The following is a 20,959-nucleotide window of genomic DNA, read 5'->3' on the forward strand; positions in this document are numbered from 1 at the left end:
GTGCCCGCGTTGTGTGCCCGCCGAGATCCCTGAGGAATAAGTCTTAATGAGAAGAAAACTTTTAAACGCACTAGACCGTTTATTTCTTAATGTTAGGGCGCGTTTGGATTCGCGCTTTTATCATTTTAACTTGACACTGATTATTTGATTGGAAAGAAATTTTATCCGCCTTCCTACCGATTAGTCGTCCTCTGTTAATATTCTCTGCATCAAAAATCAGAGCGTTAAACGTTTCTGGGCTTCTATCAAGCTTCTTTTCCAAGAGTATGAGAAAATGAGGAAGTAAATACATTCGATACCATCGGCGCTGCTTCATCGTCTTGGTAAGAAAACTACCCTCGGGTAGAAAAAAAAAAATAATTGCTCCTTGATACGCGCCGATACCCCCCAACCTTAGGGATGCCAAGCCTGTAATGATGTTCGCGTTCGCGAACTTAGTTCGAAATTAAATATCGAGGCAAAAGAGGGGTTGGTAGAGAGTCGTGGCAAGGGGGATGTTAAAGAGAAATCCCGACATCGAGATAGAAGGGCTGGGAAAGGAGGTGGCTCGTCGTGCACCTGCCTTTTTCCCGGGCCGCCGCGCCGTGATAAAAATCAAACTGGAAAACAAACGAGGAGCAGGATCGTATTATAAAGTTTATTAATCGATAGACGATGCCCGACGAGGGTAAAAGAAGCGGAATCCGAAGGGCTGACGGAAGGGATATCTCGTTACGGTTGAAAATTAAAATTGTAATACCGTTTCACTACTTGGTATGCATACTTGCTCTAGACCTTGAAAATAGTTTTATATTTAATACGTTGTACTAACTGCTTCCTGTATTGGTATTTCAGAAACTACGACCTACCGATCCTCCAATCTTTGATGTCAAGAATCTGTTGATCAATGAGACGGGAACGCAGCTGGCCTTATGGGGTAACTTAGGAATTGTTCTAATGGAGCTACCTAAGCGATGGGGCAAGGATGGCACGTTTCAAGGTGGAAAAGAAGAAATACTCTGCGTGTAAGTAGTTCAAATCTATAAATTTTTTGTCATCACAATTGAAGGTGAAAAATGTTTTTCATCTAATGCCTGCAACACGTTAAATGACATTCGCTATGTGTAACGCTGGTAGCAAACGTGTTAAAAGAAATCTAGAAAGCGGGTGTAGGAAATCAATCTCCAGAAGTAGAGACAGAAGCTTACAGGACTAAGAAATCCGGCTGCTAAAAAGCGAGATAACGTAGACCGCGAATAATAAATCGCACTATCTGGCTTCCTGCACCTCCGTGGGCTCCTGTGGGCGTCCTAATATCCTGTAATTAAGAGGGTGTTACGATGACGCCCGAACCCCTTTGGTCTCCCTCTTATGGAATTAAGGTGGCTTTACTCGGTTAGTTTTGAAAAGTTCCAGGCCCAGGAAAGCACCGCTGAATACTAACCGCCTCATCAACGACACATGCCACCGAGACTACTGCTTCGCGTAACATTATCCTCCTCGATTTCAGTCACGGCATCTACTTGTCCTCGCGTCTAATCTTTCTGGTGATTAGAACATCACGCAATTAGCCACTTGGTTAAAGATTATACCTTACGTTCCTACAGCCTTTTTATTTTTTATCAAGTACCAAAAGTAGTTCCAGTGGTATTGTAGCAAGAATGGTAGACCTCCCTAGGGAACATGGCCACCATTCGCGCGTAAACGTTTACTCGAGAAAATTTTATTTAATATTTTATTCTTAATTATATCGTAATATCCTCCCGAACGAAAGGGAAATTCTAATTAATTTGAACAACGATAGACGATACCACTTAATTCGCCATGGTAAAAGGGTACGCTCCAACTTGTCCTTTGCATTATAATTTCATAATAAGTCGAGCCCAGAATAAATGCATTTACCTTCCTGCCGACTTTTCCGCTAATTCATAATTCCGGAAGTTTTTCCGGAAACGAACGAAACGTTTAGCTCGCTGTTGCAGCGAAGGGTTCCAAGCTGAACAAACTGGTCAAATTAAGAGCGGCAGTTTATGCTAAAGTTTTTTCGTTATTTCACTTACGCTCGCGCTTCCAACCAACGTAGCCAGAATTGAGGAAAATTATAAGAACGCAGGTAACCAGACTTGAACATGTTCGTAAAAGTCTCGGCCATTAAAAAAACATCTCAGAAATTTAATGTCCTCTTCCTTTTAACTTTCTTTCACATTTCCCTTAAGCAACAATCAGACTCCCTCCATGAAAATCTTGCTTCTCGCGTGCAAAGCGTTAATGTCCCTTCAGTGGACGTATGTCGTTAAGTCCTCGTTAGTATTGGCTCCGTGAAGTCAGTCAGAGCCTAAGAAAATTTCCGCTTCTCGTTGGCATTTAAAATGCTTAAGTTTCGTGAAAGGGTTGAAGAAAGGTAGAAAGAGAAAGGGGTACGCGAGGGGCGGTGGAGGGTTAAAGGCGTCGCGAAGTGGTAATAGTTTTAATCCGGTGTCTTGAAGTCGGGATTTGGTGGCGCAGCAGTTACCGACTGCCGGTAAGTCCGAGCGAACCCACTTCGCTCTCTGATATCATAATCCGAATAATCACTATTATTGCCGCCATTTGCTTAATCCAAAGCTCGGTTGCTCGCTTTCCACGCTTCGAGGCTTGGAATTTGTTGGTCGATGAGGATGTTGAATATTGTATCGAATTACGCGAGAACCTGGAACAGTTACTGTACGTTTTCATGCGACAGTAAATCGTCTTTTAATGCCATCTTAGCGAGCATTTCAGTGGCCACTTGGTCTACCCATTACTGCATAGGGACCAGTAAGAACAAAGTCAATTGGACTCATTTTTTACCATTTTCTTCTATTAATCTACGAATTCTTAAATAAAATCATTTTATAATGAACCAGTATAACTACTTGTAACATCTAATTTAATAGAAAAATCAGTGATAGCTTATTCCCGGAGTTGAGGGTTGAAAGCAACAGCAGTTCACCATAACAGTTTGCCAGTCCTTAGAGAGAACGTTATACCGGATAATCGTTATAGGAAGAAGGTGCAGTTTCAACGGTATAAACTTGGATCGGAGTAGGTAAGTCGTGTGGCATGGCATCGCGGAATCGTGGTATTAATTCGGCAACGGACTACGAAAGCAACGTTATTTCCTGCGCCACCGGAAGATCGTTGCCTCTCTTGGTTGGCTCTCGCGGCTAATTATTGTTTTAAGGATTACCGTTATGTGTTTATTATGCGGTCTGGGGAGGACCTTTCCTACCTTAATATTCGGTAGATTTCAGCTTCGGTCTCGTTGCGCGGTGTACCGTCAGAGAGCCCCTAGCACTCCGTGTCCCTCCCCTCCTTTCCATCTCTTTCTCTGTTCCTCACCCCCCTCCCATGAGTCGCAAGCCGGCCTACGTTTATGAATAATTTTCACCTCTCGTGCTACCTAACCCCATACCACACGACCACTCCACTTCCAACAAACGTTCCTTCCGAATCGTCCCTCGAGTATTCACCTCGTAAAACCCCTGTGCCGTGTCCTCGTTCGAGGGGGTTGATTCCAGTTTTCTGATCCTCGCCACTCGTTCAGATGTACTCGTGAGAAATAACGGCACAAATGTTGGTCGGACATAAAATTACCAAAAAGAACGGAGAAGTTTGGACAAAAAATGTTTCCCTAATTGGTTATCGACGACTGATAACAGCACCTCTAGCGGAAGCACGCGCCGCGCCGTACGTGCTGCAGAATATTTCACTGGTAGAAGGGAACCCTTGGTTGGGCGCTCTCGCCTATCTGTTCCGGTGCCGCACCGGCTCGGCCGCGAGTGAAAGGGGATAGGATGCGTTTATTTAAAAAATGATTTAACCTAATGGTTTTACATATGTAATCCCGATATAAACCCGAGGCTAATCTCGGTGAACCACACGCGGTCCACTCGTACATTCAGAGTCGGGTAATCCACATACTGGCGCACCCACGTGTCTCTACACAACTTCCGCGTCACCACCCACCCACTGGTCGGCCCGGTTTCCTGGCCACACTCTCCCCTTTCTCTCTCTCATTTTTTCAACTTTTTTTCGATGAGCAAGCGCTAACGAAAATCACCAGTTACCCAACAGCCCGCATTTTCGAGGGTGCTGCTGAGTTAGAAAGAGAGGCTGGTGTTTGTGGAGATCGCGCATAGGGTGCGCCCGCGCGCCAAATGATTTAGATGGTCCCCGATGATATCCGCACCTTTTGAAAAATGTCGCCACGACGAGGAGAAAAATATATAGGAAGCCGCGGTACCACGTGCTCGGTCTGCGCCGCCCCTTTATCAACTCCCGACGAAACTTTATTGCCGGCCGAACGGTGTTTCTCGTCGAATCAGCGGTTAACAAAGGAGCCGAGATACGAGCGGCGATTAGGGAAATTAGAGAATCGACGCTGCTTAATTGCGCCTAAAGTGATTCGACCACCCCATGCATGCTCAAGTCCAACGACTAACATCTCCATCATTTTCCATCAAGAAAGAGCGTAGGTATACACGCCGAACAAATTGGCAATTCTTTCAACGTGACGGAAATCATGCAAACGAGCCAGATCTGATAGAGTATGAACGAACCAACGGGACGGGACGGGACGGAACGGGACGTGAGGTTGGCGAAAAAGGGACTAACAAAAGAGCAGCATCGTCGACGAGAAGGCAGACGGAGAGAGAAAATGAGGAAAGTGGGAAGAGTAGAGGGTAGGAAAAGGAGGAAGGAAAATGTAAGGTACATGGCAGTAGCCTCTAGCCTGGGCACACGTACCGCGGTAATTAAAAGAACCGACAGATGTCTCTCTTTTACCGTCGGGTTTTATTTCGTTACGACGACAACGACGTCCAGGACAATGACGACGCAGACGAGCAGAATGCGTCTCGCGTATTTAAATTTTTCCTCCGGCGTTACAGCCGGAATTCTTTGATTAGAAGAACCGCTTGCTTGCTTGCTTGCTGCTGCTCATGGCTGTAGCGCGATTACCTAAGTGCGTGTTTTTTCTACGTAGACCTACATCAAGTGCCCTCTGTCTCCTGGTGCACGTTTGTACGCACAGAATGCTGTCTCCCATGCGCGCCCTCAGACAAGAAAGGATGCCAGCCCGCCGGAAGGAAGTTGGGGAAAAAAGGCCATTCTAGCCCCATATTATTCACGCTTGTGATCTTCGATGCTGCTCCTTACGGGAAGCTGCGTTTTCTCCTGCTCTTTTCGCCAGGAACCGTCAGGATTAAATTGACCTTTTCTTTTCCCTTTGTGCGCGAACCTTCTATCCCGTTACGCGATTCCTTGCGCAAAGGGTTGAAGAAAATATTAGCCGTTTTTTATCTTAACCCTTGCGCGGCCGAGCTGGTACACAGAATTTTTAGTAAAACAATGGGAATTCGGAACGAGCCGACAGTATTTTTACGAGAACATAAATTGTTGGAAATATAGAAACGAGTACGCGCTTGGGTAGATAGTTAACCTACGAAGGGCGGATGATCAAGAGGACAGCAAGGTTTTTAGATTTCGTCAAAGGATTTACGATTCGAGTGTGACTGGCTGGGATGGGACGTGCCATGGCACCGCGGGAAGATCTAGGACGCAAGGCACGCAGGACAAGGCTGCGAAGTAGCAGCAAGGAACGGCTTCTGTAAACCGATGGTCGCGATGAAAGCGCGACGCAACCTCGAGAATTAACGGGCTTAGTTGGCGACGCAGGTGTCGTCGGGAAGGCGAACGCAAGCGAGAGCCGGATGAATTACGACAGGAGCGTCAGCCAGCCCAGCAGAACGTTGCTCGTTATATTTTGCGTAACATCCCGATTTTATGGGCCACCCTCGCACCCTAGCTACCGCATCCCCCCTCGCCCTGTGGCCCAGCCGCAACGAAGATGCTAACTATGTATCTCGCTAGTCTTTTTCTTTGCCGAGCTTTAAGTACCTTAAGGACTTCATCAATTAAAATCACGTGTACACGTTAACAGGTGATGTTTGAAATTACAGTAGGTCATAAATTTGAAATTAACCTGATGCTAATGTATTCTACATACTTAATCGGTTCGGTATTTTACAACTGGAATTTTGGGGGATAATTTTTGATTGATTCGACGGTTTTGGTAACGACGAGTAATTTATACTTTTAATCTGCTGTCAAACAGGAAACACTGTCGCCGTAGCTGTCGCACACAGCCGGGTTAACGAGTTATGTCTAATCTATGCATCCGCTTATCATAATGGCTCTCGTTATATCATGAGCATAGCTTCGTAAGGTTGGCAAACCGCCCCCTCGACTACCGTTCTGTCGCTGGTACCCTGGCCACCCTCTTTTACGTGCCATGCTGCCGCGGGAACGTAATAAAAATACTCCGAGTAACTGAACGATATTACGTCGTTACGGGGCCACCGAGCGGAATTAAGTGCGCTGCCTTCTTCGTGAACATTCACGTCGATTAAGTACCTGTTACGTATATGCAGATTATGTACTTGGGATCATCCTTCGATGCGACTGATTTCAACGTGCCACTAGTTGAAACCAAAGCGCTCGATAATTCCCTGTGTTTGGGCCTCTAAAGAGAGGCACTTCTAACAAACGGAGAATTATATGGCAGGGAAATCTCATAAACGCGGGGTGTTTTAGTGTTTGAACGTTCAAGGAAAAAATAAAGTACGTTGAGAAAGGTATAGTCGATTATCCTAGGTGTTACGCCCCATTTACCTCCACCAACTCATATTTCTAATTACTTTCCGGCAAGAATTTTATTACCCCCCTTTATCGTAAATTACTTCTTCCGTAACGTACGAATCATCGATGAGAGGATCCTTTCAATACTCCACGTTTATTTTGTTAATTAAGATGGAATTATAATAACGAAAAATGAAACGCTTTATATTAGCATGCCAAGTAAGATGGATGAAGGAAATTATGAATCATTTGTTGGATCAGATGAAATTGTAAATAAAATGTAGAGTTTTAGTGAAGCAGCATCGATCTATGAAGCTGGCTAACCGAAAGAGAAATCCGTTCGCGCGGATGAGCATTAATGGCTTTATAATCTAATGAATTTTTAGGTTAAGCGGCGAAAAGACCAGCGGGAGATCCGGATAGGTTTTTCCCCTGCAATTTATTGCCGAGAAGGAAAAGATGAAAGCGAGAGAATTTGTTCGCTTATATCTTGTTCGCCTTCGGACAGTGATCTCACCGGGGTAAACTATGATTTTATTTTCACAAAAAGAGACGATTTCGCGAGGGATAAGTAGAAACGCCATCTTTCTTTCCTTGATACAGTGTTCCAAGAATGAATTTTTTAATTTGGTAATGATTAGAATCATTATCTACTTTATATAAAAACAAAAATGGAATGGAGAAGTAACAAATAACAATTGTAAGATAATTTTGGTGCCTATGAAAATCGCTAAGTACTTGTTATTCCATGAAAACGTATCCAAAGTTTGGTAAACGTGAAAATTTCTTTTTATCAGAAAATTTTGACGCAACGGGGCAGAAGAAAAGCTAGGAAGCGAACAAACAAGCCGAGTAAATCATCGGGGAGGGCAGAGATTCAAGCGGGTTGGTGAAAAGCCGTGATGGTAACTTAAGCACAGCGAAGAGAAATACGAGCGGAAAAGTTTCCTGGAACAAAATGATACGACACTCCGTAAGATCCGCTTTGAAGTCAGGTCCGCGCCATTCTTTGTACAAATTGGAAGAAAAGCGCGGCGTAAAAAGCTCCGTCCTGCCCCGGGTTAATACGTTTACGTAGGAAAAAATTATTTTTAAGTTCTTCTTTTTTTTTTCTTCTTCTTCTAGACCGTTCCTGACGAAAAGTGCAGAACCACCGAGGTTCTGCTAGGGTGTGGCAGAATACGCGGCACTGCCGTGTAAGAATTTCTTAATTAGATTTTAGCAGCTGCCTACCCCATTCTTTCTTTTCTTTCGTCAAGAAATTTTCCATAGAGGTGTACGCCGGTCTAGCGTCGAAAAATTTCGGCTTTAATATTCTGACAATGAGAGTTCAGATTTTTAGGAAATAATGGATGTCGGTATAATTTTCTAGGGGTGAGGATCTAATAGACCTCTGAAATCCTAAAGTTCTAAAATTCCAATATTCATAAATTTCCATTGATCTATTACCCATTTTAAGTAACATCTTTACTTACCCAATTGCAAACAATTTTCCTAAATACTTGAAAACCTAGCCCACTAGAAAGACACCGTAACAAATAATAGATTAGATTGCTACCTGGAGGGATTTCCACTGAATTTAGAGTGGTCTGTCAAAGCGTTAAGCACCTACTACAGTTGATGCCCCATGACGAGCCGGAAGTGGCTTCTTTACAGGTTGAGGAACAAGGGAAACATATCAGTAGATATTCAGAAAGCGCGTAAACCGGTTGGCCAAATGGGTATGTACAGAGAAGGCGTATGGTCCAGCGCGGCGGGTACGCGCATGGGTGGCCATAAATTTTGATAATACTAAAATTGTGACAGAACGAAGAAAAATCCCCGCGAGGCTGCGGTGCAAAGTGCGAATAAATCGTTGCGTGTGCCTTTGTCAACGAAGCATGAAAGGTTGGGCGTACAAGGGGTAAAAAGAGAGAAAAGCCCGGCCGAGCGGTGCTGAACCGACGACGAGAACGGAAAGGTGGGGAGGGCGAAACTGGGCTCTGGGGTTGACCACGTCGTCGTCTGGCTTTCGACCGACTCTCTCTCTACTGGTGCGTACGTGCGTGCCTGCGTACATTTTTATCAATTATTAAGAACTCTGGCGTGCTTTTGCAATGGGCTGCTGGTGATGGTAAAGTTGCTTTCGTCCTTGTCGTTGGTGTGCCGGGTGTAACCAGTCGTTGTTGGCGATACCCTATATGCCCAGTCTGATCTTTTTTTTTTCTTTCTCCACCTTCGCCTGGTTCTCTCTCATCCCCTATTCGTGTCAGATCCTTCATCCCGCTTTTTTCCATGTGACTGTCTCTCTTCTTTTCCTGCCTCGTCCTCCTCCTCCTCTTCCTCCTCCTCCTCTTGGTACCCTCCCTTCGCAGGCACCGTGCCGTGGACATTAATAACGGCCACGGGCTAACCACCGTCAACCCCCTTTTGCCAACGTTACCGTGTCCAGCCACGGAAAGTGCGAGAGTAATAATAAAATATACGAAATGTAGACGACCAACGTCCCGGTTCGTCCCATGGAAAAACAAACACAACGCTTTGCTGTGTTCCTTCGTTGTACCCGAGGGTATGACGATCGTGAAAGATTACGGTAATTTGTGTTAAATAACGGCCCGCTAGGAACATGGAGCTTGACTTTCGACACTTTGCTCACCGTTCGACCTGTATAAAGTTCTAAGCTAAAGATTCAAAAGTTCGACAAACTGACTGAAAATTTAGGTTTACTGAATTTTAAGAAATCATTTTTTTCTGATTTTAGAGTTCACAAGTTTGATCATTTTGATGCAACAGGGGAAATTAGAAAGGCAAGATGGCACCCTGGTTCCACGAACGACTCTCATTTACTAGTTCTGACTTCTGATAATACATTTCGGTATGTAGCAAATACTTGTTTTCGGGGGCGTATAAACCAATGAAGGGTTAAACAAATTTTCAAATAAATTAAAATTGAAATTTTGAACGTTCGATAGTTTGTACGAATGCGAGGTCGGTAATACGCCTAGGCTTGTCAAATGTTGGAAAGTTGGTCGTAAACCTTTCGGTTCACCATCAAAGATACCCGATTTTTCTTCCCTTGGCGACACAGCAGTAGACTTTGACTTTGCTACACCCACCTTATGCAAACCGGAAATGTTTGCTGGTAGAGACATGAATAAGGTATAAAAAAAAATAATCAAAATTTTGTTTAAAAACGAGCCTCGAAGTTTTAACGATATTGTCTTCAGAACAGCGTAGTTGATTGGAATCAAATTGAATGGCCGATTCTGATACTGAGAGGGAACGGAGAGGTGCTGATTGTCCGGGGCAATCTTCTGCACGACAGGTATGTAAATTTTAAATTAACCTTCGAAATAAGTACTTGCTTCCCTGTAACTTTATATGATGGGCACTGTTGGTTAATCAATTTCTTAATTTGAAAGTTTCAAATTTTTATAATTATGAATTTCCAAAGATTCGTTATCTAATGATATCTTTGTTAAGTCATGAAGTCCCAGTGGTATCAGGATCACTCTCTATGTACCCTCCAACCGACGACAATTACGGAATAGATTCCTGTTCCATCATGTGCATACAAACTACCCCTCCGATAGTGGTTATCGCCATGTGCACAGGAAAGATTTATCACGGTATTCTGTTAAAAGAAGAATTAAACGATGACGATGACGACAGAAGAGTAAGTGTTAACAAATCAAACTGAATTCTAATTATTTTTTCATCAATCAATAACTTGCAAACTTGGTTCCAGTATGGTTCAACTTACAGTCTTCATACACCGGAAGAGGCCCTATATATCTACGAATGTGTTGAAATAGAATTGGGTTTGTTTTTCGCGGATAATGATGAGAAGTATAATTGTCCTATACACCTTCGATGGGATAAAGATAACAAATCAAGGTATAATAGTTGATGGCATAGGAGGATGAAATAAAACATGACTGAACGTATTCTATTTATTAGGTATTTTTGCTCCCATAATGCTGGTATTCACATGGTCACTTTGCCAATGGTCTCTCAATTGGAAGAATATATCAACTCACCGGAAGGTAAATATGTAAAACTTTCCATAGGAAAAACGTGAAATTATAACCGGGATGTAAAAATTTTCCAGACAACGACGCTAGCCGTTTACCATCGCTCTCGAATCAATCGAATTCACAGTACCTGATTTGTAGAAGAACTAAACACACAGGAGCGAACGAAGCCACACCGATCCTTGGGTTTGGACTACTTCAGGAACCTTCCGTTCTGGTGGCCCTCTTGCATACCGGTGATGTAGTCGCCCGATCTATCATCGATCTCCACTACTTCCCAAAAATTGAACCTCCAGAGCCTATAATTGATAAAAAAGAAAGAGTAAGTAACATCCTTCGAATCGATTAAAGCCACTCGCGGATTAAAGAATAAAGTTTATTCTCTTCGTGTTGATAAAAACAAATTACAGGTCAATAAAGAGGAATTTGATATGTATATCAAGAGATTGCTCAAACGTGAAACATCACAGCCACTTATAAAAATGGGATCAAAGATCATGTCTCCGCGAGAATGTCTACAGGTTGGATAACTAAGCGAAGAAATAAGTACTCGATTGAATGAAAATTAATGAAAAGACTTTTTATTATTAGCTGCTGTATCATGCAACGGACGTCTTCCGCAAAGAACATTTTGTTAAACACGATCACGTGAGAGAAGAGATCGGTAAAAGGGTGCGAGCTTTGAAAGTGATGAAAACTCATTTATTGAAAGAGCTGGATACTTTGATGGAGACTAAAAAAGAATTGCATCAAACTGCCGAACGTTTGGCTGAACGTTACGAGGACATTAAAGACGAACAAGAAAAACTTGCGCAAAGGTGATTTTCTTTTTTTTTTTCTCTTTTTTGAAAGCATCAAACTGATAAATCGAATATCATTTATTTACAGAGCGAAAGAAGTGCTGCGACTAGTAAATTACAAAGAACCCTCGATGAGTCCTGTTGAAAGAGCCGAAGCTGAAGAATTGAAGAAAATGGAGACGAAGATAGAGGAAATGAAAATCAGGCTGTTAGAACTGAAAAAGAAATCAGAGCAACAAACTGGTTACACAGAAAACATTGAATATAACGGAAAGAAGAAAGAAATTGTTTTTAGAGGCGATCAAGAGAAAACTATTAAGAACAGCCTTGGACACATGTACGTATTGGTAATATTCTATAAAAATTGAAGTAATACTTCAATCCTGTTATTTTCATTTCACAGGGCAAAAGATATAAAAGAATTAATTACAGAAGTGAAAAAGCTGGAAGAGGAAGTAAGTATTTAAGTTGGGTAACGAAGTATTATTATTCATTGTTTGTAAATTTGATTTACTTTGAGTGTAAGATTTGCGTACAATAAAAACTATTTTTATTTGCAAAATAATTTATTATACTAACTATACAGTTCTATCACGTTATTCGTTTAAAGAATACTTTTTCCTCTGAATATACTTTTTTAAATGTAATTTCAGTGGTAGCTAAAACATACGTATCACTTTCAAACAAAGTACATCAAACGTAAATGACTGTACATGGACTATTAACAATTATTAAATTAGTTTTTGAACAGCGACTGATTTAAAATAATTTTACGAAGTATATACAGTCCCAAGCATGGTAGACTTTCTCAGGAAAAAAAGCGATATCCCGGGTTCCTGGGCCTCCCCACAGGTTTCCCAGGATTCCCGCCCCATCCACATAAACGTCCCCCGGGGGAAACGACGATGCTGGGAAAGGGACCCAGTATATAGGTCTACGGCCTCCCACCCCTGTTTTGCCATGTTCTCTAGAGAAGCCTACTTTGCTCGACGCTGTACAAGAATAAGGAAAAGATCATTGTAAGTTACAAACTGCAATGACTCTATTCCATACAGTTAAATAAACAAGCAACCTTATTTCCAACAATTATATCATTACACATATAAAAACAAAATCAAGAATAATTTAGTAACGATTTTTGATTTAAAAATATTTGTGTTTTCCAGACATTCATTTTCTGCCACACTGTATCGCTCAAGGCACAAAAATATAATGAGAAACATCATTGGAATCTTCCATAACTTTCGACTGCAATAATTTAATTTCAAGTCTAAGCTTTTCCTTTTCCATCTCTTGCTTCCGTATTTCGTTAGAGTAACAGTTCATCTGTAATTTCAATTTATCTTTTTTAAGTTTCAACATTTCAGTTTCGTGATAAAGCTTTCCCTTTTCAGCACGAAGCACGGCTAACTGTTCCTGAAGTAACTGGTGACTAGCTTCATCCGACAATATCACTTCAGATGTATCGATGTCTGCTTTTGCAGTCGTTTCTAAGTTTGACCGATTCACTTCACTTTCAGGTCCATTATCAGCCTCCGTCTCTGGGTTCGTAGCTTCCTTCATAATCCAAATTCTAGAATCTGTAGTTTCATCGAAGGTGCTTGGCGATTTAACAGGCTGCTGCGACTGTGGTGTGATGGACCTATTTTGCTGTTTAGGGGAGGTTGGTGTACCTTTGATCTTTTCCATATCAGTGGCAGGCGCGATAGTTTCAATATCTAAAACTGCCGTAAAATCATATTACGTTTCTGTTCCCTGCATAAATAAGAAAAACGTTTAATCGAAATTACCTCTACTGTTAGGTGATTGACTGCCATCTACTGTATGCGATAAATGATTGTTACAGTAACTATTGAATTCTCTTTCGTCCACGAAAACAGAACCATCAGCGTTTACAATGGATTCAACGATTACAGATGGATCTCCATCTTGCATTACTAATTCCCCCACAATTTCACCATTTGCCGCTATAATGTCGCCATCGTTATTTGCTCTTAATAATTCACCCTCCGTTGTGTCGATTTCATCTACTACTTCTTCTTGAGTTAATTGACCACTGTAAGAATCTTCGCCATCATTTCCTTCGCTTACTTCTAATTCAGTTGGTAGTTCCTAAAATACAGTTTTTAGATTAAAATATAACGCTAAATTATACACAAAGATTAGAGATATTACATCTTGACCCCAAGGAGATTCTTGCTCTTTTTTCATCCTTTTTATTGTCTGTGCAATTTCATCTTCAGACTCAGAATGTATCTTTCTATCATTATCTCTGCCCTGCATCTTCTCGATGTCATGAATTTTTTTAAACAACTGATACGCCCTTTCGGGTGTTATGTTTCTCTTTTGCTTATTAGCTGCCGCTATATTAAATAAATCTTTGGATCTGAGTATTTTATTTGTTCGCAGTCGTACGTACTCTTTCAATCTTTTGCGATCAATATGTAATTGCATGAGATCCTGTACTTCCTGCTTAATTTCGCCGCATAATTTCCTTTCTTGAGGAAGATTTTTAAATAATTCCTAACGAAAAAATGAAAACAGAACCAAATTAAATGAATTCTACCTAACGTTACTTTGCCATTGGAATTTACCTCTGAGATTTCATGATTATGCTCGTTATTGACGCTAGTTACCTCTAACTTTGTACCATCTTTTGACGCTCTTAACATAATATGAGCAGGACAATTTGTTCTGATTGATCTGAGTGAAAAAAGTAATGCATGTAAAATGTTATGTTCAAAGATAAATTTTATTATATCGTGTTTATTTCAAAACAATCTAATTTTAACAATTTATAATCTTATAAACTAACTGAGACTGTCTCCTGCCAGCTCCACGTGGTAGAAACTTTTGACCACCATAGATACAAGCATATTTCACAGAATAATACTTTAAGCGCTCACTAATGGGACGAGCAGTTTTCATATGAGCACCACTAACTGTCCTGCTATCTCTCCTCCAATAGTGAACTAGACTACGCTTTGAGAATTTTTCCAATTTGTGCTCCAGTTCTTCATAACTGTCAAACATTTCTCCCAAATGGAAGGATACATCTTCATCCTCCACAGTATTTACATCCATTATAAAAGTTATAGCTAGTAATCTATTTCATAATCAAATATATGTTATTTATTAATTGGCAAAAGTAGAAGGAATACAGAAAAATTGCAACATGCACAAATAATTTCTGTGTCATCTTGTTAAAAATGGAAATTTACTATAAATTTAAGTTCAGAGAGGGGCAATGTTTACTATCCCTGATATTACATGTCTAACAATAAGCATTAAAACGTAAAATTAAAATTAAAATATGTCGGGATAAATGAAACAACATCATTGCAATTATGTTTTGTATCGTTAGGTAATTTGATTTCCGCTGGTCAAATGAATTTCATGGCAGTGAATAAATTCGAATGAAAACATTGTTTTTGTCAATTAAAATTTTAAGGTTAGATTTCAGTTTGATTGGCGTGGTAGAAGCCAAGATGATGAAACCGTGAACACAGCCAGATAGAATTACTCAAGTCGGGCGGGATTTTGTATTCACTAATAATTTACCAATCTTTAAATTGTAACTTACGTCCTATCATATTTTTCGTGGCATTCCTTCTTTTTGTTGACGTTTTATTACATCCAAATGTTGAGAAAATCTGCACCATGATTTTACGCCATTTCTAAAACAGGACAAGCGAGTGAACTACAACGCAATTGATGTAATTTGTCTTGATTCATTTTTATATTTTTCAATGATTAAATAAAAATGAAACCGATTCGTTTGTGTATTCACATGAATAAATTCATATATATATACATATATAAAACGTATCTTATTTATATAGGTTTTAATCGTGAAATTGCGAAAATGAAAATAACCTATACAGTAAAAGCTGGATATATGCAATAAACATTGGGACCCAGACGTTGCATATATCCAGCCGAGGTGTCGATTCTGGGCATTTAATGTTTCATATATCCAGCCGAGGTGTCGATTCTGGGCATTTAAACGTTGCATATATCCAGTCTTGGTACCGATTCTGTGTCCGTACAAATCGTTTGTACCGTGCCGCGTTACCTATTCTACGTTCGTACAAATCGTTTGTACCGTGCCGCGATACCTATTCTACGTTCGTACACAACATGCAACGTGTTTGATGTATCTTTGGTGTACGGCCTGCCTTATACATATGTACAGTTTTATTATTATTTTAATAAATAAATATAATTCAAATCATATCGTGTTTGGTACCATCTTAATCAGAAAAATCTCACAAATGCGTTAGTAAAAGTTTCATTAAGAAAAAGTTAAAAATAATAAACTTTTATCGTTCAATTAGTATTAGTCACACCGATATTACGGTCGGATCATATTACACGGTTTTCTCGCCGAGCGGCTCGGTTCGGCTTAGGGCGATCCCCCCAAGTGGAGGGGATAGCGATGTTGCATATATCCAGCCAAACTTTTGTTGCATATATCCAGCTTTTACTGTAATTCGTTTGTACCCCAGAGTAAACCCCTATTATTAACAAAATAATGTTTATTAAGAAATTTACATAAGAATATATACATTAACATCAAAGAATTTTTAAAGAAAATCTTTGGGTATTAAAAAATGTCTATTTTATGTAAAAATTCATCAATAATTTAGATTTGGGTTGTGGAATTATTTCATAGGATGCAATTATACATTGAAATATACAATTATCATTGTAACCAATCATTCTCATCTTCGGTATCAATAGGAGGAATAGGTGGTGGTTCATTCTGTAATACAAATATCTGTAAAAAAAAGCTGTTATATATATATATATATCTAAGGCATGCACAACTAGTAAAACAGACGCGGACGCCCGTGACCCGCGGGCACTCACGCGCCTGTAGGACAATTTCGTATGCACGCCTGATCTAAGATACAAAAAATATAAAAGAACATTACATGAGTTTTAGTAGTTTTGGCAACTTCAGTTGGTTCTGATGACTTGCTTGAACTGGAGGTTTCAAACTCTGTATTATCTACTTTTAAATCATCACTTTCTGCTATTTTGGCAGAAATTGATTCTGGTTCCCTGTTACTTTTTTCATTATTCTTATGTAAAACTTGAAGCGTGGTATTCTAAAATTATAGTTAAGTTAAAAAAAATATAAATAATGAAATATAAATAGTTTTACCTTTATTGTATTTGCTATTACTGTTCTTACGTAATTTGTAGAGTACGACTCTTCTACAAATTTATCCATCAGAGCATGATAAATTTTATTCATTATATGTTTGATTTCCTTCTGTTTATCATTCTGAAAAACATAATTACCAATAAAAATTAGGATTGCATTGAAAACAGAAAATAAAAAACCTTACTTCTTTCGTTTCCATGGAACTTGCCGTTTCGGAAAGTTTGAGCATTTTATTTTCTAATATAGATGTTTGTTCTTCGCATTTGCTTTTAAGTTCTCTACTTTCTTCTAGATCTTTTCTTACTGTTAAAAGTGCACTGTTTGCATCATTCAATGATATTTCTAATTGTTTAATACTTTTTGATAAAGTTTCATTAGTTTGAGTTAAAGATTCTTTCTGATCTTCGAGAGTTTTAATATATTCTATATTAACAACCATAAATTAATACACGTATTTAAATGTTTTTACCTATAATTAATATTACCTTTTGACTCCCTTAATTCTTTTTCTAGCGCACTCGTTCTGTCTTTGAACTCGTTCAACTGTGTAGAAATATCGGTAGCCGTAATATTGGTTTGCGACTGTTTTTCCTTCTCTTCAGTTTGAGACGCAGTCGTAGTTAGTAACATTTTCAAAGCAGCCAAATCCGCTCTCTCTTTTAGAGGAGATGTAGCATTTTGAAGTTCAAGAACATGAAACTGTATACGATACATAATGGCATCGTTGTAAATGATATACAATTTCCTCAGTATGTAACTACCTTATCAAGTAATTTCTGCACATTATCACCTATTTTAGACATCCCCATTCTGAGTTCTGCATTTGTCATTCGAGTTTCCGATAACAACATGTTTAGACCTGGATCGATCACTGTTGATACCGTTGGAGTTACGATTTGTGGTTGTAGTGAATACACCTGACCATCCACAGTGACGAAATTGGGCTGTAATGTACATCATAGATACACTTTAATACATGGATGATTCCTTTCAAATATTTAAACTTGTATACCTGTCTTTGAGTAGGTGACCACTGAGGAGCGAGAGTAGGTGTAACGAAAGGCTTACAAGCTGCATTTGTTACAGACGCGTCGCTTTTTGATTTCAGTACTTTGTGTGCAGTTTTTGATATTTCTTCTTTAGATTCTTGTGTAAAACGTTTCTTTTGAAATTCTCCTTCTGACAATTCTGCCTAAAATACAAATGGTGACTAGGTATTCTTTAATTTTACTTGATACAATGAAAATAGGTGTTTACCTTTCTTTGATGCAACGATCTACGCGGTACATCGTCCTTTAATTAATATACGACATATGTTAATTATATATCATATTAAGTTATTTTAAATAATGAAATAAAAAAATTAACTAAATACCTCGGTATCTTCGGAATCGGTAGTAGTAGATGTAGGAATTTTCGGTACAAACATAGACTGTCCCATTTTTGCCATACGCGATATTATAGAAGCTTTACCACTTGTCACCTTATGCAAATTAGTAGCTTCCTGTTGTGATTGTATATCTATTATTTCTATTTCTAATATAACATCTTTGTCTTTAGGAAATCCAGGTCCTAAACTGATCTATAAAACAATTACATTTAGAATTTTAATATCTATGTTAACTGATTAAATATAATACCTGTTTGTTTGGAGGTAAAAATAAAATTCTTTTTAATCCGTTACTGCTTCCTAAAAGTGTTTTCTCCCAATTATCATCGGTAGATATTTCTACCGTCATCGTTTGATACATTATAAGATTGCTTTTAAGGGGCTGTATTATTTCGGCACTGATAAAATATTTTATAGATACACTATCTCCTTCTTTTGCAGTTACATCTTTGTTAACTGGTGATAGATCTTGATAAAGCACATTTTCTATCCTCGCATTTTTCGAAAAATATCGAGCTAATGCTATTTCTCTCGCAAATTCGATGCAAACGTCGCTATTTTCAAATAATATTGACCAATTTTCCTTATTGCTATCATAATAACTTGAATAATTGTTTGGTTGTATTACATATAAAAAATCATGTGTCACTGTAACAGTTGATACGTGTTCTTGTTTGTTTTTGTATAAAATAATTTGATATACTTTCGTTGCAGCATTTCCTGTAAGAGCCATACCAAGTTTACCAATTGATATGTAAACTCCATTTTGTCTGGAAACAATTTTATTTATAATGTATAAATAAGAATAATCTAAAATAACAAATATATCAGATATTAATACTTACAGTTTAAATGCATGTACTGCTTTAGCTATTATGACTTCTGGTTTGATCTGAATTACCTGAGTTATGTTACGAGATATATTTGGCTTTTTAGAAACTTGTTGCTTTGATGAAGAGCTATCCAATGTTTTAACTTGCATTCCAAAAATAGCAGCTAAGTTGGATCTAAAAAATATTTACATATTCGTTTAAAATCAAATTTATTTTAATTAACCTAATTCTTAAAAAACCTATATAAGATAAACGATTTGTTAAAGAAGAAACATACCCTGCCGATGGTAAAAAATCAGATTCATCATCTTCTCGTAATATTTTATCAAGATCCGGCAACTGATTTCCTGAATTCATAATTAAAGATTAAATTTCTGTAACGAAAGGGTTTGACTGACAGATAAACAATGAAGAAAGTATCAACCAATACTGCTTTAAAAAAGTGACACCAGTGATTGCAGATGCAAAAAGATCGGACATGCTTTTGCTGTCGAGGGGTTACGACTTAAGGGGTCCCAGACACCCCCGTGTGTCGATGGGTCGGCCGCACGGCGGGGAAGCGAAAAATAAATTAGCCGCTTTACGCTGTCGTAAAGAAGAGGTATACTCTTGGCTGTAGCCCGTCTTCGAACACCAAAGAGATAGTGGGTAAAACTGACACGACTGTCATACCAACCTGCTGTGTATATGCAGAACTATCTTTAGCTGGGGGTGTCTGGGACCCCTCAAGATCAAAAACCTATCCAATCTTTTTGCACTTGTAGTCATTGGTGATACTAAAGTAACTAATAAAATTATCAATAACTTAGAGAATTGATTTAATTGTATATAGCGTGTCCTCAAAAGTTTCAGGTCAGTAATAAATGAATTATAATTTAAATATTTGCTTCAAATAATAGCTTTATTATAACAACAATTTAAGTTAACTAAAACACTTAGAGTATTCCTTTTCACACTTAAAGTAACTTTTTAAATGGAACTGAATTGATTCATCTTAACTGAAGAATCTCATATTTAATATGAATATAATACAAATTATAAACTGATCAGCATAAGCTGGTTTATTTATTAGGACTACTTATAATTGTACATGTTGCTACATGTTTATTCACGTGGTTCAAAGGTATAATGAACTCCTGTGAATGGAACTTGCTTTTCCATCTAAAATATAAATTGATGTATTCATCAATGAATTATAGGAGAATAAAAATTACAGATGAAAACAGTACTTACTCTTTGTTGACTTGTTTCTGGAGCTATTTCATGAAGAATGAAGCATATAGCCAATGTAACAATACAATAAAAAAGTCCTTGATTATCACCAACTAGTTTCCTAACACCATAGTCATAACGATCTTCTCCCATCATGTCCATGTTTTGATGTATCTGTAGTATTATTCAATATTAAGATAATAAGTAGTATTAAGATCAGAAATATTGAAATATTTAAAATTCAAATTTAATTGAACACTAACAGGGTCTTCAAAATTTCTTTTCATGGCAGGATAATCCCAAGGGTAATAAGTATCTTTAGCTGCAACACCTATCCATGGTAAGTCTGGATAATCTCCAGTATATCTGTGATCATTAGGATATGGTTTGTATTCATCTGGATGCATTCCATATTTTTCGGCAGCTTTACGTCTTTCTTCTTCGTTTCTTGGATAATACCCTGGCATATACTCTTTTACTGCAGCAGCTGCAAAAATAACAAGAAAATATTCAACAAATTCATTTAATTATAATTATGTAACAAATAACCTGTGAAAAGGCAATAGTTAACGTACAGAAATAATATTTTCACTTACGTTTCTTCATGTCCCAAAATTTTCGAAATTCTTCATCGTCAAATTCCCCTCCTTCGTTGGATGCACCTCTGGCGATGCATATACGAGGTATATTGTTTTTAAGTAACTTATTTGATAATTTCCCGATTTTTCTTACAACTGCCATGTTTGTATACCGCAGTTCACCAGAGTCCATAACTGCGACGCGCAGGTTGGAAGATGGTGGGGGAACGCAGCGAGCTCTCTGCTAATTGCTTTCCACTTCGTTTGGGAGTATCGCCAATCAGGGTGAAGATGCGCACTGGAGAAGCGCGAAGAACGAAA

General features: G+C 38.8%; 3 protein-coding genes across 5 annotated transcripts in view; 1 reads left to right on the top strand and 2 right to left on the bottom strand.

Annotated features, from left to right (window-relative positions):
- Positions 1 to 15,225, top strand: part of mbo (nuclear pore complex protein Nup88) — a 51,549-nt gene extending 36,324 nt beyond the window's left edge. The window contains exons 2-14 of the mRNA XM_034315222.2: positions 835 to 1,004; positions 9,380 to 9,493; positions 9,591 to 9,777; positions 9,846 to 9,943; positions 10,102 to 10,294; positions 10,367 to 10,515; positions 10,579 to 10,664; positions 10,730 to 10,974; positions 11,063 to 11,173; positions 11,244 to 11,470; positions 11,541 to 11,789; positions 11,856 to 11,907; positions 12,619 to 15,225. Coding sequence (XP_034171113.2) covers positions 835 to 1,004; positions 9,380 to 9,493; positions 9,591 to 9,777; positions 9,846 to 9,943; positions 10,102 to 10,294; positions 10,367 to 10,515; positions 10,579 to 10,664; positions 10,730 to 10,974; positions 11,063 to 11,173; positions 11,244 to 11,470; positions 11,541 to 11,789; positions 11,856 to 11,907; positions 12,619 to 12,693 — 1,956 coding nt within the window. The 3' untranslated portion in view covers positions 12,694 to 15,225. The remainder of the gene's footprint in view (positions 1 to 834; positions 1,005 to 9,379; positions 9,494 to 9,590; positions 9,778 to 9,845; positions 9,944 to 10,101; positions 10,295 to 10,366; positions 10,516 to 10,578; positions 10,665 to 10,729; positions 10,975 to 11,062; positions 11,174 to 11,243; positions 11,471 to 11,540; positions 11,790 to 11,855; positions 11,908 to 12,618) is intronic.
- Positions 15,226 to 16,039: 814 nt separating this feature from the next.
- LOC117600163 (FK506-binding protein 15) lies at positions 16,040 to 19,457 on the bottom strand. Of its 3 annotated transcripts, XM_034315221.2 has the most exons (13): positions 19,273 to 19,457; positions 19,126 to 19,195; positions 18,861 to 19,022; positions 18,266 to 18,785; positions 18,001 to 18,207; positions 17,883 to 17,918; positions 17,638 to 17,817; positions 17,387 to 17,569; positions 17,111 to 17,324; positions 16,810 to 17,048; positions 16,623 to 16,745; positions 16,390 to 16,566; positions 16,040 to 16,232 (listed from the first exon to the last, which is right to left on the bottom strand). In XM_034315221.2, exons 3-13 carry the CDS (start codon positions 18,995 to 18,997, stop codon positions 16,158 to 16,160), a joined length of 2,091 nt encoding a protein of 696 aa, XP_034171112.1. In that variant the 5' UTR covers positions 18,998 to 19,022; positions 19,126 to 19,195; positions 19,273 to 19,457; the 3' UTR covers positions 16,040 to 16,157. The 3 variants fall into 3 exon arrangements, with proteins under 3 accessions (XP_034171112.1, XP_034171111.1, XP_034171110.1); XM_034315220.2 differs by lacking the exon at positions 19,273 to 19,457 and having other exon boundaries at positions 16,040 to 16,217; positions 19,126 to 19,266; XM_034315219.2 differs by lacking the exon at positions 19,273 to 19,457 and having other exon boundaries at positions 19,126 to 19,266.
- Positions 19,458 to 19,730: 273 nt separating this feature from the next.
- Positions 19,731 to 20,845, bottom strand: ND-ASHI (NADH:ubiquinone oxidoreductase subunit ASHI). The gene is made up of 4 exons (XM_034315234.2): positions 20,657 to 20,845; positions 20,324 to 20,547; positions 20,082 to 20,234; positions 19,731 to 20,009 (listed from the first exon to the last, which is right to left on the bottom strand). The coding sequence occupies exons 1-4, from the start codon at positions 20,829 to 20,831 to the stop codon at positions 19,953 to 19,955; spliced, it is 609 nt and encodes a 202-aa protein (XP_034171125.2). The 5' UTR covers positions 20,832 to 20,845; the 3' UTR covers positions 19,731 to 19,952.
- Positions 20,846 to 20,959: the final 114 nt, after the last annotated feature.

The sequence above is a fragment of the Osmia lignaria genome, chromosome 15 (assembly GCF_051020975.1).
Source record: "Osmia lignaria lignaria isolate PbOS001 chromosome 15, iyOsmLign1, whole genome shotgun sequence".
In the NCBI taxonomy this organism is placed as follows: domain Eukaryota; kingdom Metazoa; phylum Arthropoda; class Insecta; order Hymenoptera; family Megachilidae; genus Osmia; species Osmia lignaria.

Coding starts and splice junctions, on each gene's coding strand:
- ND-ASHI (XM_034315234.2), bottom strand. CDS start 20,831: ATGGACTCTGGTGAACTGCGGTATACAAACATGGCAGTTGTAAGAAAA. Junction 20,548..20,656: donor ATTTTGGGACATGAAGAAAC/GTAAGTGAAAAT, acceptor TTATTTTTGCAG/CTGCTGCAGTAAAAGAGTAT. Junction 20,010..20,081: donor CAGAAACAAGTCAACAAAGA/GTAAGTACTGTT, acceptor TTTATATTTTAG/ATGGAAAAGCAAGTTCCATT.
- LOC117600163 (XM_034315219.2), bottom strand. CDS start 19,205: ATGAATTCAGGAAATCAGTTGCCGGATCTTGATAAAATATTACGAGAA. Junction 17,818..17,882: donor GATCGTTGCATCAAAGAAAG/GTAAACACCTAT, acceptor TTTGTATTTTAG/GCAGAATTGTCAGAAGGAGA. Junction 17,570..17,637: donor GGTCACCTACTCAAAGACAG/GTATACAAGTTT, acceptor TGTACATTACAG/CCCAATTTCGTCACTGTGGA.